The sequence below is a fragment of the Schistocerca serialis genome, chromosome 2, assembly GCF_023864345.2.
Source record: "Schistocerca serialis cubense isolate TAMUIC-IGC-003099 chromosome 2, iqSchSeri2.2, whole genome shotgun sequence".
NCBI classification, from domain to species: domain Eukaryota; kingdom Metazoa; phylum Arthropoda; class Insecta; order Orthoptera; family Acrididae; genus Schistocerca; species Schistocerca serialis.
In genome coordinates, this window is record NC_064639.1 from 537499584 (window position 1) to 537518130 (window position 18547).

Consider the following 18547-nt stretch of genomic DNA (forward strand, 5'->3'; position numbering starts at 1 on the left):
TGCCCAGTAATGAATGTTTCGAGTGTTGTAAAGGCCATCCCGATGGAATCATGCACTCATCGGTAAACAACACAATGGTGGGGAAGCCGAGATGTCATGCAACACGTCGCAGAAACCACCAGCAAAACCCTAGCCTGTGTTCATAGTTTGCCACATGATTTAGGTCTTGGACAGGGTGGAAACTAAATGGATGCTGGCCGCCACCCCTCAAAACCTTCCAGACTAACCAGTGAATAACCCCCATGTCGTGTCTGACCGCTAGAGTACTTGTCGTAGGTGATTCCTTGAAGCACTCGAGAACAGTGACTTCAACATCTCGTCATGTTCGAGGCCTTCCATCTTCACCACGATATCCCCCAAACGAACCTGTTTCAGCTAGTTGCTGGTGAGTTGCTGTAAACGTTTGTGGGTGTGGGTGGCGTCTTGCTGGGTACCGTTCCTCATACAACCATCAAGCTTCATGTGCATTACAGTCGGCTAGTCCATAAACAAAAACAATAACTCATTATTCTTCAAACAAATACTGTGCTGCCATGCTTCCTGAATGACTAAATTGCAAGTGATGTGTGTGTGCACTCCGAACCAAAGCTTACGTGTGAATTCCTCTGACGTGAAGTGGAGACAAATAGCAAGACCTATTCGAGCTGTGTGCATATCACATTGGGGCAGTGATGGGGTGAGGGACATTTGTATGTGTGAACCAACAACCACAGCACTTCCCAGTCAACCAATGAATGACAACTGGGCAATACCACGACCAACCGGAATGCGTGGCGCCAAGTTTCCATAGTTTAAAAATTGTGCATTGCCGACCTACACAACATTAGTAATTTTGATTCCGACTGGCATAAGCTATCCAGGGTTAAAATTAAACGACAAAATTTTCCTCCAGCCTTTATATATATAAAATAATTTCATGGTGAATATTAAAAATTTGTGCTGGACCAGGACTTGAACCTGGATCTCCCACTTAACAAGAGTGGTTGCCTTGGCCATTCTGCCATGCTTCCTGTCTGACCCGAATTCTCAATTTTTCACATTCTAGTAGTATCTGCTGTCCACTCACAAACTTGCTTGTAGCAAGTCCTGTATTCCTACAAGAAGCTCAGACCCTGTTGTGCTTTTGCACTGAGATCGTGTGTGTGTGTGTGTGTGTGTGTGTGTGTGTGTGTGTGTGTGTCAGAACACAAGTAGATAGTACATGAAGTGTACTTCAGTGCTGCTTCCTTAAACACTGATGGAACAATGGGAACATGAATGTTATGAAATTCTGTTGTGAAGAATACATACAGATTATGTGTTACATGTAGCTAATTTTCAGTTGTTTTTATAAATTTCAACATTGGACCAAACTCTGTGAAACAGAAAGTCAAGAAAAACTTATACTGAGAACTAATGTTTACAGAAATTTGTGTGAGGTATAAAATAACTTCATTTGCACTCATAATATTTGACATACACCTAAGCCCTCATAACAACTGACATTTCAGTATTATAAGTTTAATTTTTTTTTGTCTACTTACATAGTGCTGGATTGTGGCATTTGGTTCTGTTCTCTTCTCAATAGTCTTCACCTTCACATAGCCATCTAGTTCAATCTGAAATTGCTGTCTCATCAAGTCACTGATTTGTGCATTTGTTAACAGCCCCTCAGCAGGTGATTTATAATTGCCTTCCTGAAAAAGCATTAAACGGAAACTTAATAAATATCATGTCCATTCCCTTAACATTTTTTGATGAGAAACTGTCACCACAGAAGATATATTTTTGCAGTGCACTCTTCACATACAGTTGAAATTTTGCTCTTTGACGTCCAACTGACACTGAGATCACAAAAACTATTTCAATACTAGCAGCACAACAGTTTTATATTCAAGGTATTCTGTCCTACAGCCTTCATGAAGTTGTTGAATGACGGGTTACATGCAAATTGTCAGTGGTTGTGTAATTTATTTTTTGAGAAATAGACCGATATCTGCCCAGCAAAAATAAACAAGCAGCCTTGTATATAAGTAAAACATCATTCACCAACTACCAGTACATTTTTGACATCATATGATATCTGTTGCTAGGCTTGATAAGGACCCCATATTCTGGAGCAGTACACTAGAACAGGCCTCACAAGTGTGATGTACGCTCTTTTCCAGTTATCTGGAACTTTTTGCTGAACTAGAAATCCTTCATAAATATGAACAAGGAAACAAACTTTTTTTTTCCGTATTCAGTGGCAAATCTATTGGAAACTGTCATGTAGAAGCACCTCATCCAGTGTAAACATTTTAATTGTTTCTCAATATCATACATTTATGAACTTTTGTGATTAAATGGTGATATGACTGTAGGAGCCTGAAGGTTGGATGCATTAATAAGTGCATAATTTAATAGCTTGGATTTTTGTCTTCTGTTTCAACAAGCATAACGAGTGTCTGGATGGAAAGTATTAACATATTCACTGAGTTCAGATACGACTAGAACATCCAATAAATTTCTGAAGAAATTTTGCCAAAATCTGACTATGGTAATTCTTCTAAACTTCAGGCTTAGCTTACAAGTTTCCTTTATCAGTTTTGACTCAAGGGGAGCCGTACTGATAGCTGCATGTGTTAGCAATCCACTTCTGGGATTTGGCAAGGTGTGCCAGCCTTGAATTGAATGTCTGGGTGTGGTTTTTAGGTGGTTTCCCACATCCAAATAGGTGAATACTGGGTTAGTTTCTATGTCCCACTTCTGTTACACAATTTTCAAACATTTCAAATAGGTTCCATAATACTTTTAGATGGATAATGCTAGATGCAAACAGATGGGGTCCACAACATCTGTACCATGGTGACAGGGGTGGGGGAGGATAGGAGGTGGTGACAAGAAGGGCACTGGCCCACCTTGTACCATTAACATTGCTAAATCCAAATTAGCATGTCGACCACTTGAATAACACAGAATAAAGAGCACAAAAAAGAAGCAGCTTTGAGTCAAGTGCCTAATAATATATGTTTTTATAACAATACCCAAGACAGATCTTCAATTAGTTAATTACTTTAATTGGTAAATATTAATTTGGTGCCTGGCAATGTCTCTGAATTTTGCCTACAACTCCTACAAGAAGAAGGAAGTTAGTAACTGCCTATTAGTTCTGTCCAACAGAAAGACTCTCCTACCTTTGTCAATAAACTTTTTTACCTCTGGACCATAACCACTATAAAAGCATCATGGCCTCTAATCACTGTCTCTTTGAAAATACTGTTATTAAGGCCAGGTCTGTTAGTAAACATGAGTTCTAAAATATTTCTCTTGTATGTGGGTGTACTAGCACTTAAAGCCAGTTGTCTGAAATGTGTTCAGTCCCAGTATTACTACCAATGTGACTCACTTTTTACATCTCTAATGTATGTATTAATTTCCCCAGCCAATGCTTAACAAAATATACTCACCCTTTACTAGAACCATTCAATAGAGGTATTCCAATATTATTACATGAAGGCTGTCTTTGAATAGCTCTATGTCTGATGGGCATGTGTCTGGTGACCAGTATGTGTTAAAATAACTTCACAATTGAATACACTTCGGATCAGGCTATACTTTGTTCTTGTTTGTTACAGTAAAATTACCACCTCCAAGGAAAACTCTGTTTCCAATATATGTTCCACAAGTTATTTAAAATATCCCTCCCTTCTATGTCGAATTTTGGTCAAGTCTCAGTTCCTGGTAATATGTGAGGATGATTGATTTTTTGAAAAGAGGCAATTTATGGAACTTTGTTATGAGTGCTCCAACAGTTAACCACTTGAATTATCATATTCTTCCCTCCATATCTGATCTTTTATCAGTTTTAATAACCAGTTCCTGAGATACCAGGTTTTCATCTAGAAACACAGTTCCAAACACATATGCCCACATTCACTCTGCTCTTCTAGTGCAGGGCACACATTTGACTCATCAGAGCAGCCATATGAGCCTCCACTCAACAGTGTAGTTCAAGAAATTAGCAGCTGAGCTTATTATATATCTGATGCAACCTTTGATTCAGAGCCTCCACTTTGTCTCAGACTGAAGAAGCCCTTTCAAGCCTCAAATTATACTGCAAATCAAAGTATGTGATGAAAAATAAAAATCTTTCTCACTGTTAACAAAGTCATTGTTGCAATACTTAACCATTTTTAATCGCTTTCCTTCTTTCTTGCATCACATGTGATGAAGAGAAGTATCGCTTACACAAAATTAAACAACTTTTTATCATGTGACTAGTACACTGATGAGGCAAACATTATGATCACTTGCTTAATAGCACGTTGGTCTACGTACGGAATGTAATCAGCAGCAATTCCGCACGGCAGGAATCCATTAAGTACTTGAGAGGTTTCTGCAGGTACATGGCTCCTGATGTCTATGCACAGGTAATATAATTCTGGTAAATTGAGGACTGGAGGTTTGTGACATTGAGCTAGAACTCGATAGCATCCCAGATGTGTTGCATTGGGTTGAGATCAGGTGAACTTGGTGGCCAAATCATCAATGTATAATCATTATCATGCTTTTCAAGCCACTATAGCACAATTCTGGTTTTGAGACACAGACAGTTATCCTGCTGGAACATGCCATCACCATCAGGAAAGACATCAAAGATAATGTTCATATTACCCGTAGCTGTCATGGTGCCTTTACTACCACAGGTCACAATGGTAGCCCACGTGAAAGTCACCTGAGAGGGTTCTGGGTGGCAAAATTATGAAAAATTATTCTCGAAATATATTCCATTGCAATGCACAAATTTTTTTCTTTTTTTTCTCACTAATACCAATTAATTTTCACTGAGTAGTATAATGGTTTGCATTTACTGTATTATCTTTTGCAAATTTGCTTTCAATATCAATATCTGAGTACAGTTCTCTGAAATCTAATTGCTTCTAATTTTATCAGGACATTCCTTTTTGTTCAATATATAAAATCTCCCAAAGTGCCTTGCACTGTTGCATTCCCCGAGGGGCCCCTTCAGAGTACATGGAACATTGGAAGCTCCATAAAGTACTTGTGACATAAAGGCATCTGCTGGACAACACAACTGCCTTATGCCACCCACGGAGTACCTCGAATAACAATAAAAAACAAACAAATGTCTGCACTAATATAGCATACCTCATGCAAAAATGTGGACCTGTGCACTGTTTGAAAAATGTACTTTAATACAGTATTTATAAATGACACAATTGCTCAAGTCGCAGGCAGAGACTGTGGTCATGTGTATGAGTTACATCTGCATGAGAGAGAGAGAGAGAGAGAGAGAGAGAGAGAGAGAGAGAGAGAGAGCGCGTTTGTGTTTTCCCTAATTCAGATGAAGGCCATTTTGGCCAAAAGTTAACTTGTTTTACAGTCTTTTTGCTTTTTGCACTCAACATCTCCACTATATGGTGAATAACAATCCATTCTTTTCATAATATTTTTATTAGTCCATCCTGTTTGAAGAAATGTGAGCCATCAGCCCAGATAACAGAGTCTGTGAGAGTTCGGTTGATATGTGTGTTACTAATAAACTACACATCTGCCACGTAGTAGTCGTCAAATTAGAGACTACACGAAATCATCTTAAATCTTGATTTGATGCCAATGATCACTAAATCAGTATTCCAACAACTTGGAGGTACAATTGATTTTATTACTTGTTGACTACGTAACACAAGAGATTAGCATGTGTCTTTACGTTACACTGACATCCAGTTCAAATTATGACATTCAACCAACTAAACAAAATCCTATTACAAACAGATTCAATGTAGACAACAGACAAAAAGAACAAAACCTGATCACTAAATCTGTCATTTTATTACAGCAGATCTACATTAAAATCAAGATCTGCTGTAATAAAATGATGGATTTTGCAATCAACTGCTGTTCTCTTGAAATAGTAGAATACATAGATTCCAATACATTAAGATTATATATATGTCGACATTATTGCTATATGCTATATTAGAATCCCTGATATTAGTTGGAGTCACTTATGGAGCAGGAGTCTCAATGCCTGCCTTGCGATGATGTCAAGTGCGGCAACACCGTCCTTGTTACAGCATGACGTCCATAAGGAATAACTCCAGCAAGTAAACAGGACAACCATGACAGAATATTCTCCTTAATAAACCTTTAAACATAATAAAAATAGTAACTCTCAAAATGACCTTTCCATTCAACTTTACCAAATGCACGAATATATATGCTTGTTTATTTATATATCAAGCTGGTACAGAATTTTCCTATTAAGTGAATGGTTTCAATTTTTGAAATCCTTACCAATAACATAGCAGAACATCTCTTACTCTCTCAATTTCCACTGATCCATCAAACTAAGTCGATGATCCAATATCCGCTGCAATCGTGACAGGTGAGTTTGTTGAATCAAACAATCATATAGCGGAGACGCTGAGTCGCAAATAGGCACAAGAAAAGACTGTCACAAATAAAGCTTTCCGCCAGCAAGGCCTTCATCAAAAATAGATGGCAGACACATACCCACACACTCATGCAAACGCAACTCGCAAACACAAGACTGTAGTCTCGAGCAAGTGAGGCCACACTGCGAGCAGCAGCACCGGTGTACGATTGGAGTGGTGACTCAGTGGGGGTCAGGAGGTCACTGGGGTGGGGAGATGGAGGGACAGCAGGGTAGGGGTGGCGGACAGTGAAGTGCTGCTGGGGAGCATGCAGGGACAAGTTGGAGAGAGGATAGGGCAGCTATGCACAGTCAGGAGGTGAGACAGGCAGCAGGGAAGAGGTGGGGAGGGAAGAGGGGGTAGCAGAAAAGGAGAGACAGAAAGGACTGCGTGCGATGGTGGAATGAGGGCTGTGTAGAGCTGGAATGGAAACAGGGAAGGAGCTGGTTGGGTGAAGACACTGACTAATGAAGGTTAAGGCCAGGAGGGTTATGGGAACAAAGGATATATTGCAGGGAAAGTTACCACCTGCCCAAGGCAGAAAAGCTGGTGTTGGTGGGAAGGATCCGTATGGCACAGGCTTTGAAGCTGACATTGAAATGAAGGATATCATGTTTGGTAGCATGTTCAGCAACAGGGTGGTCCACTTGTTTCTTGGCCACAGTTTGTCTGTGGCCATTCATGCGGACAGACAGCTTGTTGGTTGTCATGCCTATATAGCAGTGCAGCTTAGCTTGTAGGCCACACGACTCGTTTCACAGGTAGCCCTGCTTTTCATGGGATAGGTGATGTTAGTGACCAGACTAGAGTAGGTGGTGGTGGGAGGATGAATAGGGCAGGTCTTGCATCTAGGTCTATTACAGGGGTACAAGCCATAAGGTAAGGGGTTGGGAGCAGAGGTTGTGTAGGGATGTATCTTTCCTCCAGAAACCTTAGCCATAAATCAGTCCTTTCCAAAGGCCTCACCTTTTGCCCCACTCCAGGACTTGTAAAAGACCTTCCTCCTCCTCCCAGCCCCTACAGTGGAAACACTTTTTCACCACCAATCAGACTCAACCAAGGACCAATGTTGAGTCCTGCCTAACTCAGTTCACTCCTCCATCCAACCGTGATCCACCCCCACTATGCCCATATCACCCACTATTAACTTTCCAGAATTTCTTAACCTCGAACCTTGCCTCACCATCATTCCCCAAATCCCTCAACATACAAACTAAGCTTACAGCCACAGAAAGAACCACAGTCCACCATCTAAAAACTCATCCTGACCTTATAATCCTACCTGCAGACAAAGGCTCCACGACTGTTGCTTTGAACCGCAAGGATGACCTGGCAGAAGGACTCTGCTAGCTGTCAGACACATCCACCTACAAACCTTGCCACAGTGACCCCATTCCACAAATCCAGCTGGATCTACAGTCATTCCTCAAATCTTTAGGCCCATCTCAGAACCTCCTTCCAGATTCCTTCTCTCTGCTCACCACTACCACTCCCGCACTCCTACCTTGTACATGCTTCCTAAAGTCGATAAACCCAACCAACCAAGATGCCCCATTTTGGCCAGTTACTGTGCCTCCAGTGATAGAATCTCTGCTCTTGTAGACCAACACCTTCAACCCATAACCCAGAACCTACCCTCCTATATAAAAGATACCAATTATTTCCTCTACCTATTCCCCATAGTTCCTGTCCCTTTACAACATGGTGCCCTGCTCATCACTATTGATGCCATCTCCCTTTACACTAACATCCTTAATGCCCATGGCCTTACAGAGTGAGGCACCAATTCAGAAAAACAATATATAATTGATCTTACTGGAGCTTGAGACGTAACCTCAAATGATTGATTATACACTTATAATATGAGCTTATTGGATTACAACATTAATCTTTTAGCACCATCATTTAAGTTTTCATGCCTCACATATTTACACTTACAAGGATCATTTCTACAAAAATGACGAAAATGAAACATTTTTGGTACAAATTGTTCCACTGTTTGCTGAAAAGTTCACACTTAAAATTTATACACTTTTGCATGCATTCAAACCTACACTGGAAACACTTTTTCCATTTTGTTGTTGGAATCTCTAAAACAGAGTATGGAAAATATTTTTACCAGCTTACTGAGGTGACAAAAATGTGTTAAATCAGTGTTTTTCTCCATCGTATAATTAACTGTTTGGTGAGACATGTGATAGGTGGTATTGTCCTTCAATGTTTCCAGTTATTTTTGCAGATTCTATCAATAATTTGTGAGAAACAAATCACTGAGTTCTGGGTTGGGGGGGGGGGGGGGGGGGGGAGGGGTGTTGTTGGGGGAAGGAGACCAAACAACGAGGTCAGTGGTCTCAATGAAGTAGGGAAGGACGAGGAGGAAGTCAGCCATGGCCTTTCAAAGGAACCATCCCGGCATTTGCCTGGAGCGATTTAGGGAAATCACAGAAAATCTGCACCAGGATGGCCGGACACAGGATCGAACCATCGTCCTCCCAAAAGCGAGTCCAACGTGCTAACCACTGTGCCACCCCACTCCGTGAAGCAAATCACTGAACACCATTCAGCATAAACTGTGCTTTAATGCTCTTAAGTAATGGTCTTGACTTGTCCAGCATAACCATAAAAAATCACTTTCTGGGTTAGCCTTTCACAACTGTACCACATTGGTTGTTTTACGGTTCATATTGGAATATCCAATGGGTTGAGTGCTGCTTGGTATCTGGCTCGTACAAATATGTCCAAGCTTCGGCTCCCATTATGATGGGGTACACAGATTTTGCATTTCATCAACTGAATTTTTTGAGCATTTCCTTACGCCAATTGACAAGAGCCTGTTACTGAGCTTTGGCCAAATTGCATGGAATCCATCAGGAACAGCAAAATGTTCTCGCAAAATCAATTGTATTGCAGTCTTTGATACACCTAAATATGCATCTAACACATGCTGATCATCTTTAATCATCTTATGGGCAGCAATGGTGTCTTTTGAAATATCAACTGATTTTGGCTGACATCCAGAAAATTCTTCACTGGTGGAAGTATGACCACTAAGAAGTTCAGAAAACCAACTCAGAAAGTCTTTTCTGAAGACAAATCATTACTCAAAGTTGAGTCAGGCACTTACAAAAAGCATAAAAACTACTACAGCAATAACCTTCACGTGAAATTTGTATTTTTTCACAACATAGATTCCTCAAACACTCTATGTAAACAAACTGTACAGTCAGTTTCTGTGCTGCCCTAAATTTAACAATAACAAATTACAAATTTTGAAACAAAAATAACAGTCAGTTTGTCTCAATGCTTGATCTGTGGTTGTTTGAAAAATTTAAAGGAGACTCTGGGCTGCTCAATAACCCACACAGTACACAGCAAAGTGAGTCAATATCTGCTACCCACTTGATAAAATGCAATGCAGGTGACACAAAGACTTACTGAATCCTAAATGGCAACACTGGCTGCATACTTGAGAGGTCTGTTGATATTTGATCACCATGTGAACTACTCACTTTGATTCCAGATCTCATTCAAAATTACCCAAGTCTAGAATGAGCCTGCAGTGAACATACCTCTACCGAGATTTAGTCTCATTAAACTCTCTGGGAATCGGCAGGCTGGTGTACCACAGATAGAGTTGTCAGAGACACTATTGTCAAGTGTGAATTCTTGGGAAGTCCATCTTGCAGCTTGGTCAAGAGAATATGGGAGGTAGTAGACTGAGAGACCTCAGGTGATGGTTGCAGACCACTGGAAAGTGCAGCTTCTTGTGAATATGCACCTTGCTAAATGAAGCAGGGTTGAACAGACACTGACATGGATGTCAGAAATCCAACTTCATTGACTGTTTTTTATTTGGTAACAATTATTTGATAGTGGTCACAGGTTAATGGGACTGGCAGGAGACAAATTATATCAAATGGAATATAGTAAGCTTATCAAAAGGTGGTAAAAATCAAATTACAATCAGAAAATATATTTTACCTGAAAGGAACAGAATAAGGAGGGGACTCAAGAGTAAGCTTTATTGGAAAAAGAAAATTAAACTAATGTTAAAGAAATTAAGGAATTTCAAGTAGAATTGCAATACCTGCAAAAATAAACAAAATACATCCCATGGAATCAAACAATAGAAAATCCAGGATGGAATGTGCAATATCGTTGTGCTTATCTGCGACTCAGCATCTCCGCAATATTATATTCCATGGAAATAACTCAAGTCAATGTCCCAAGATGCTCATATTTTGCTCAGTTACATAAACTCATATATGCCAGCAAATTCCACTAAAAGATGATAGTGGGTGATTTTAATGTGAAATTTTTCTTTGTTGTACCCCCCCTCCCCCCCCCCCCCCCCCCCCCCCCCCCAAGCAAATTGTTACAGGGGTTAAAACACTAGACATACCTTTGACAAGAATAGTGATCAAATTCCTGGTAGAATTCTGATTTGGGTCTTCTGTGATTTTCTTCTATCAGGAGAAGTGAATGCTGGGATAAACTTCAACTACGAGTTCCTCTCAGTACTATGTACACTAATAACCATTGTTATTTATGTCTATCTGAAGTATTTACCATCATACTCTCATTAACAATAATATTTTGTTGTGATAACAGTGTTGTATTCCACAGCAAATATATACTATGAAGCACATAACATTAAACATCAGCCAAACAATTCAAGGAAGCAAGGAATATCAGGATTGAAGGTCTCATCAATGACGTCAATAAAAATGGAGCATAAGCTCGGACTGGGCTGAAAATCAGCCATAACCCTTTTCAAAGGATTCATCCCAGCATTTACCATAAGTGATTCAGGGAAAACACAAAACATGTATATATGGGGTTTGAACAGTTGCCATCCTGAATGTGACCACAGAGTCTTACAGCTGCTTCACCTTGATAAGTGACAATCCTGTACCAGAATTAGAGTTTCACTCTGCAGCGGAGTGTGCGCTGATATGAAACTTCCTGGCAGATTAAAACTGTAACTCGGGACCTTTGCCTTTCATGGGCAAGTGCTCCACCATCTGAGCTACCCAAGCACGACTCTCACCCTGTCCCCACAGCTTTACTCCCTCCAGTGTGAACGGGGTGAGAGTCATGCTTGGGTATCTCAGATGGTAGAGCACTTGCCCGTGAACGGCAAAGGTCCCGAGTTCGAATCTCGGTCCGGCACACAGTTTTAATCTGCCAGGAAGTTTCATAACAGCACACACTCTGCTGCAGAGTGAAAATCTCATTCTGGAAACATCCCCCAGGCTGTGGCTAAGCCATGTCTCCGCAATATCCTTTCTTTCAGGAGTGCTAGTTCTGCAAGGTTCGCAGGAAAGCTTCTGTGAAGTTTGAAAAGTAGGAGACGAGGTACTGGTGGAAGTAAAGCTGTGAAGACAGGGCATGAGTCATGCTTGGGTAGCTCAGATGGCCGCGAAACGCAAAGGTCCTGAGTTTGAGTCTCGGTCAGGCACACAATCCTGTACCATTCAAATACAGCATTATTAGGATGCTGCTTGACACAGTCACATGAATTATATATTTTCGAGGCATAAAATTGCAGGGGATAGGAGATGGAATGAGTACATCAGGGGGGTAGTAGGGAAGGTGAATGCTCAACTTTGTTTTATTGGGAGAACTTTTGGAAATGTGTTGCTCAGCAATAAAGGAGATGATGTGTAGAATGCTAATGTGACCAATGCTTGGGTACTGTTCAAGTGTTTGGTATCTCCACCATGTCACATTAATGGAAGACATTGAAGCAATTCATATGCTTGCTGCTAGATTTGTCACTATTAGATATGATCAGCACACAAGTATTATGAAGAAGCATCATGGATTCAAATGGAAATCCCTAGGTGGAAGATGATGCTCTTCTCGTGAGGCAATATTCCAGAAATTTAGAGAAATGGCATCTGAGGTCAATTGCAGAATGATTCTATTGCTGTCAACATACATTTCATGCAAGAACCATGAAGATAAGATGCCAGAAATTAGGGCTCGTACATAGGTTTTTCAACTGCCATTTTTCCCTCACTCTATTTGCGAGTGGAACAGGAATGGAAATGACTAGTAGTGATACATGGTACCCTCCACTATGCACAGCATGGTGGTTTGTGGAGGATGTAGATGTAGTTCCAAATGATTAGGGAATGATGAATGGCAGAACCTCTCTTATGTTACTGAAAATATTATGGTCAAACATTTATCACAACTATTTTACCGTCAGTGAGCTTTATGTATCCTGAGGCTACTTGTAAGATTTCAGGAAGAAAGTGGGAGAACTCACTCATCTTACCTACGCAGCACAGAGAATTGAAGTCCTCCCCTGTCTTGCAAAAAACACACACACACACACACACACAAATCACGTATTCCATCTCTGAACACATTCTTAGACTGTCTTCCACTGCAGACATATTCAAAATCAAATAATAAAATTCACTACTAGATGTAAGTGCAGAGTCAAAAACATAGTGAACCACCACCTTATATGAGACAATGACCAGGTACTTAAATACACTTACTTTATTTTCATTAAGTTCCTTCAATAAACTACACGAGTAGCAGGTCTCAGGAGGAGGTAAACAAGGTTCAAAATCTGGTAATATTGTTCGCACAGCTGCTAAAGTAACTTCCTGCTGATCTCCCACAAAACTGCATTTTGCAAAGACATCATTCAGTGTAACATTCTGAAACAAAAGAAAAATAGATAATGTAATGAACATAGTGGTACACAGCAACTACTCATCACCACCACCTTCTATAGTTTCCAGCGGCTGTCTGTACTATCTTAATACTGTTCAGAACATAAGCCATTCCTACTTTTTCTGTCCCCCCATCACAATTCCCTCTCCACAATGTCCCATTGTCCTCCTCTCTTCATCAAACATTCCCTCACTCCAATGAAAAATCTGTCTCTTGGTCTTTCGCTACATTGCTTGCCATCTATTATCATTTCATGGGCTTGTCTCAGTATCCCGCCAACTACCATTCTTTTAACATGTCCTTACTATCTTAATCTCGTATTTTCTATGGCCTCTTGCATGGACTTCTCTCACACTATGTCTCTCAACATCTGATTTCTTACTCTGTATATTACAGTAAGTCCTCTTCTGGTTCCTTGACATTTCATCTCACATGCATGCATCCTGCTCCCCTGCCTTCTCTTCATTAATCTTGTTTTTGATGCATACACAAGTATTAGAGCATAATAAGCTCAGTATAACACTCATCTGCATTGGTTGTATATCCTCGCTCCAGACCAGGCTTCTTATAGTTTGCAGGAACCCACAGATTAGCCTTCCTCTCCTTATCATTCCTGCCTCTGTTCCCCTGGCACTTGAATCTTTCCATTTTCTTTGGGAAATACTAAAAAAAAAAAAAAAAAAAAAATCAGTTTTTACTCTCAGTTTTCATTTTTTGTGAATGTAAATTATTTGATTCATTATTATTGTTACCTCAGTAAAGTAATGAATGCTAATAATAAAGGAATTTAGTAAAGAGTTTTCTAGTGTGCGTTAACAACAGCAGATAAAAACAGCATATGTGGTGACGCTGGTGTTACGCACACATCATCAGTTTTACGGACATAAAGTGCACCATGTGTAAATTGAGTTGGCAAACACATATGAGAACTTATAGACCTTAACAAGACAGCAAGGAGAAGGAAACAGTCCGATACGAGTCACCCTGATGGGAATTTAATCTGCGCTGATCCATATCAGCAGTGGATCACACAAATGTTTGATAACGTAAATGGCCCTCCATTTACTGTCATGTTGGCCACAGAACTCAAAAACTGGGTTCACACAAGTGGAAGCATATTTTTTCTATAGTATCAAATAATTATATAAAGTCTGGGTATCTGGTCAGTCAACTTGATCAAAACTACGAATATATGGTGGAATACATTACTGTCACCTCACCAACTTCCAACTGTTACACTCTGATCAGTGGAATAACAAATTCTGCAGCTGTTATATCATGAAGAAATGGGGGATAAAACCCCTTCACAATATATCCAAACTCTAATATGCTTTGTATCAGACTCATAAATGCCATCTGTTGATACCAATGAAATCTGACAAATTTTCACAAGGAACTGAGCTTAGATATGCTGGCAGAGGCTATTGATTCAATATAGGGAACTTTCTCACTTCCATCGATATCACTTACAGAGTTCCCACTGCAACAGGAAAAAAGTAACAAAAGTAGTTGTGACACTACAACACAAGAGCTCTACAGATATCCAGAAAGAGTTGCAACAAATAGGAGTCACAACACAACAGTTGTCACAACATGGTGGAAGTATCCAACAGATGGCGAAAGCTCACAAGATGACAAGGAATGTACTACCGCTCCCCTCTAAGGAATGGCAGCACTCACTAAGAAAGACACCAGTTTTTCTGGTATCACAACCATTTTCATCAACAGGCAACACAATACTCATCGGCAGCATACACACAAATTCCCAGAGCATTTGAAGATAGGCACTAGCATCTGTGGAAATTATATGCAGCACCAATATAACAAACGGGTCAGTGACAGTTGTCGTACCTGCCAGTGCCTTAGTGGACAGCCATTCAGGTGCATGGTTGCGAAAACCAGAGTGACGCATGTCAAATGTGATGAAAGCCACACAAGACAGTAAAAGTGCAAAATGGCAAAGCAGGTAGGGCTATATGTGAAATGCAAAACTGTAGAAGCAAGCATGACTATAAAAAAGATAGATGTCACCTACAGCAGAATTAAAGAAACATGTGGATGGAGCTGTATAAATATCAAGAGCTCAGCTGGCAAGCCAATACTAAACAAAGAAGGAAAGGATGAAAGATGAAAGGAATAAACTGATGGACTATATAAAGGGCAAAAACTTGAAGATAATATTATGAAAAGGGAAGATGAAATCAATGAAGATGAGATGGGAATCTGAAGCTGCAAAAAGAATCTGATAAGAGTTCTGAGAGTTCAAAGAGGGGTCTGAGGTAGACAACATTTCCTGAGAATTATTACAATCCCTAGAAAAACTAACTATGACAAAACGGTTCCACCTGGTTGAAGGATATATGAGACAAGCAAAAATCCCCAGACCTCAACAAAAAATGTAATAATGCCAGAAACAAAGAAGCAGGTACTGTTATGTTGGAGTATTTACTGAATCATCAGTTAAAATCACATTGCAGTTATAATAATCGATGGACATGAAAAAGAGGCAGTAGATGATAAAGGAGTGATGCAGGTTTGTAGCCTACTGCCCATATTATTTCATGTGTACAAGAAACCAAAGCAAAATATTGAAGTTGATAAGGTTCAGGGAGCACAAATAAAACTGAAAAGTATTACCAACAACATTATAATTCTGCCAGAGAGGGCAAAAGACTTGAGATATCAGTTGAATGGTATAATGTCATGAAAAGAAATTACAAGATGAATTTCAAGGTAAAACAAACATAAAACAGAGTAGTCAAACTATATCACAAAATGGTGAGAGAATTATTTTAAGAAAGACACTAAAAGTAGTAGATAGTTTTGCTATTACGGAAGTACAATAACTGGTAATGGCAGAAGTAAAGAGGATACAAAATGCACATTGGCAATACCAAGAAATATGTTTCTGAAAAAGAGGAATATTATAACATCTAAATTAAATTTAGGTGTAAAAAATTATTTCATGAAAAGTGTTTTGTCTGGAGTGTAGTCTTGTACAGAACTGAAATGTAGATGACAAACATTACAAACAAGAATAAAATGGAACTTTTTAAAAGATGCCGAAGAGAAGAAGGGATTGGTTGGCAGAATGCATCCTGAGGCATAAAGGACTGGTCAAGTTGGGAAAGAAGGGGAGCAGTGGGAATAAAAATTGTAGCAGTACACCAATGCTTGATTACAGTAAGCACATTCAAGTGGATGTACAATGGAGTAGTTATGCAGAGACAAACAGCCTTTTACAGGATAGACTAACATGGAGAGCTCCATCAAATCAGTCTAAGGATTGAAGATCATAAAAAAAGTATCACACATTGTGTCATATTTTTTCAGTATACAGCTGGCATTAATGATCATGCCTTTTTACTATAAATTTCTGCTTATAGTGAAAAGCAAATTTTGTAATTATACCGTTTTCTCCCTCCAATTACTTGTCAAGCTGCAGCTCAAAAGCCTCCAAAGTTCCAGAATATAGGCTGTAATGGAGAATCACCACCATCACCACCACATAAAGGTAAGGCCACAGTGAGCTCAGTATGACACAACCCCACTGGGCCAGGCTCAGTGAGCGGTTGCAATGAAAGAATCAAAGGCACCTGCTCTCTGATCTTTCTCAGACGATTTTACAAAATCTATTTGGTAAAAAAGCTTGATTTCTATGTTACTTTTGTACATCAACTTCAAGGTGAAATGCCCATCATTTGCATCACTTAATTGATGGTCATTGTTATCGTGATATTTTGAAAACTTTGGAATGGAAAATAGGGGAGGCTATAATTTAGTGTTTGGTGCATACTAAACCATATGTTGCTGCAAATGAAACTTGGGTAAGATATCGAATTTTTCTTTAGACTTGGGAGGAGGACATTATCTGTCTCTGATCTTGAGAAAATTGATTTTATGTAGCAAATTCACTCCTCGTCGAACAAGTGCGAGAATGAAATTTTCAGAACATTCTTCATATCTCATACACTGTTTGAGATGTCTAAATGAGATTTTGGCCAGAGATAGCACCAAATAGGAGTGTGTTTTGCCACATGGTTAACATTCAGAACTTTATCTATGGTGATTTACCAGAAACTGAAGTTTTTATTTTATTTTTTCAAACCCGTACTGTAATTTTTGAAAGTCGTCAATAGCTAGTGAATACGAAAAATATGAAATTTCTTCTTTTATGTTATTGTAAACTGACACAGTGAGATTTTCTGTAAGCTACTGCTCTCTCTCTGGTCACCAACTGTTTGTTTAACAAGACATTCTATTTCAGAATTCTGTCTCAAAAGCTACTGCAAAGTGATTCAAATTATACCGTGTTTTGGCAAAAGAATCAAACTTAAACCTGTCAACCAGAAAAATGTAGCTGTTGCTCATAACTGATGATGATTCTTCAAATAAGAAAGGGTTAACATTTCAGACAAAACTAGAACACCAATTCTGTTGCAGTTTCAGTGAAATCGTGTAACACATCATATTTTTAACAGTGAAAAAGCTGCAACTGAAATTTACCAAAGGATATTTTTCCTTTCTTTATCTGAGAAAAAAGTGTACCATCTTTTCTTTCCTACACTCATTCAGAGTGAAGTGGTGAACATCTTCACCTTATATCTTTTCAAGTGTTAAACATAAATTATCTATACTTATAAGCTGTTTTAACCTTAATGAATTGTATCAAAAGGTTCATAAAGTACCGACTATCTTTCCAGAATGAGAGCACTTGCCTGCGAAAGGCAAAGGTCCTGAGTTCGAGTCTCGGTCGGGCACACAGTTCTAATCTGCCAGGAAGTTTCATACTGATGATCTTGTTTTTTGTAACCTTATTAACCACAGATAAACAGGCATCAAATACATCGAACAAAATGTCCCCACACTCTGTGACCAAAATGGTACTGAAACAGAGGATGACAGACTAAAGGCCGAAATACTAAATGTCTTTTTCCAAAGCTGCTTCACAGAGGAAGACTGCACTGTAGTTCCTTCCCTAGATTGTCGCACAGATGACAGAATGGTAGATATAGAAATAGATGACAGAGGGGTAAAAAAACAATTAAAGCTCAAAACAGGAAAGGCCGCTGGACCTGATGGGATACCAATTTGATTTTACACAGAGTACACGAAGGAACTGCCCCCATTCTTGCGGCGGCGTAATGCAGGTCTCCTAGAAGAGCGTAGCGTTCCAAAGGATTGGAAAAGGGCACAGGTCACCCCCATTTTCAAGAAGGGATGTCGAACAGATGTGCAGAACTATACACCTATATCTCTAACATTGATCAGTTGTAGAATTTTGGACCACGTATTATGTTCGAGTAAAAGTACTTTACTGGAGACTAGAAATCTACTCTGTAGGAATCAGCATGGGTTTCGAAAAAGACGATCGGGTGAAACTCAGCTCGCGCTATTCGTCCACGAGACTCAGAGGGCCATAGACACGGGTT

At 39.6% G+C, this 18547-nt stretch overlaps 1 protein-coding gene across 1 annotated transcript in view; it reads right to left on the reverse strand.

Annotated features, from left to right (window-relative positions):
• Positions 1-18547, reverse strand: part of LOC126457511 (DNA-directed RNA polymerase, mitochondrial) — a 293196-nt gene that overhangs the window by 219412 nt on the left and 55237 nt on the right. The window contains exons 7-8 of the mRNA XM_050093848.1: positions 12935-13099; positions 1524-1676 (exon numbers count right to left, since the gene is read on the reverse strand). Coding sequence (XP_049949805.1) covers positions 1524-1676; positions 12935-13099 — 318 coding nt within the window. The remainder of the gene's footprint in view (positions 1-1523; positions 1677-12934; positions 13100-18547) is intronic.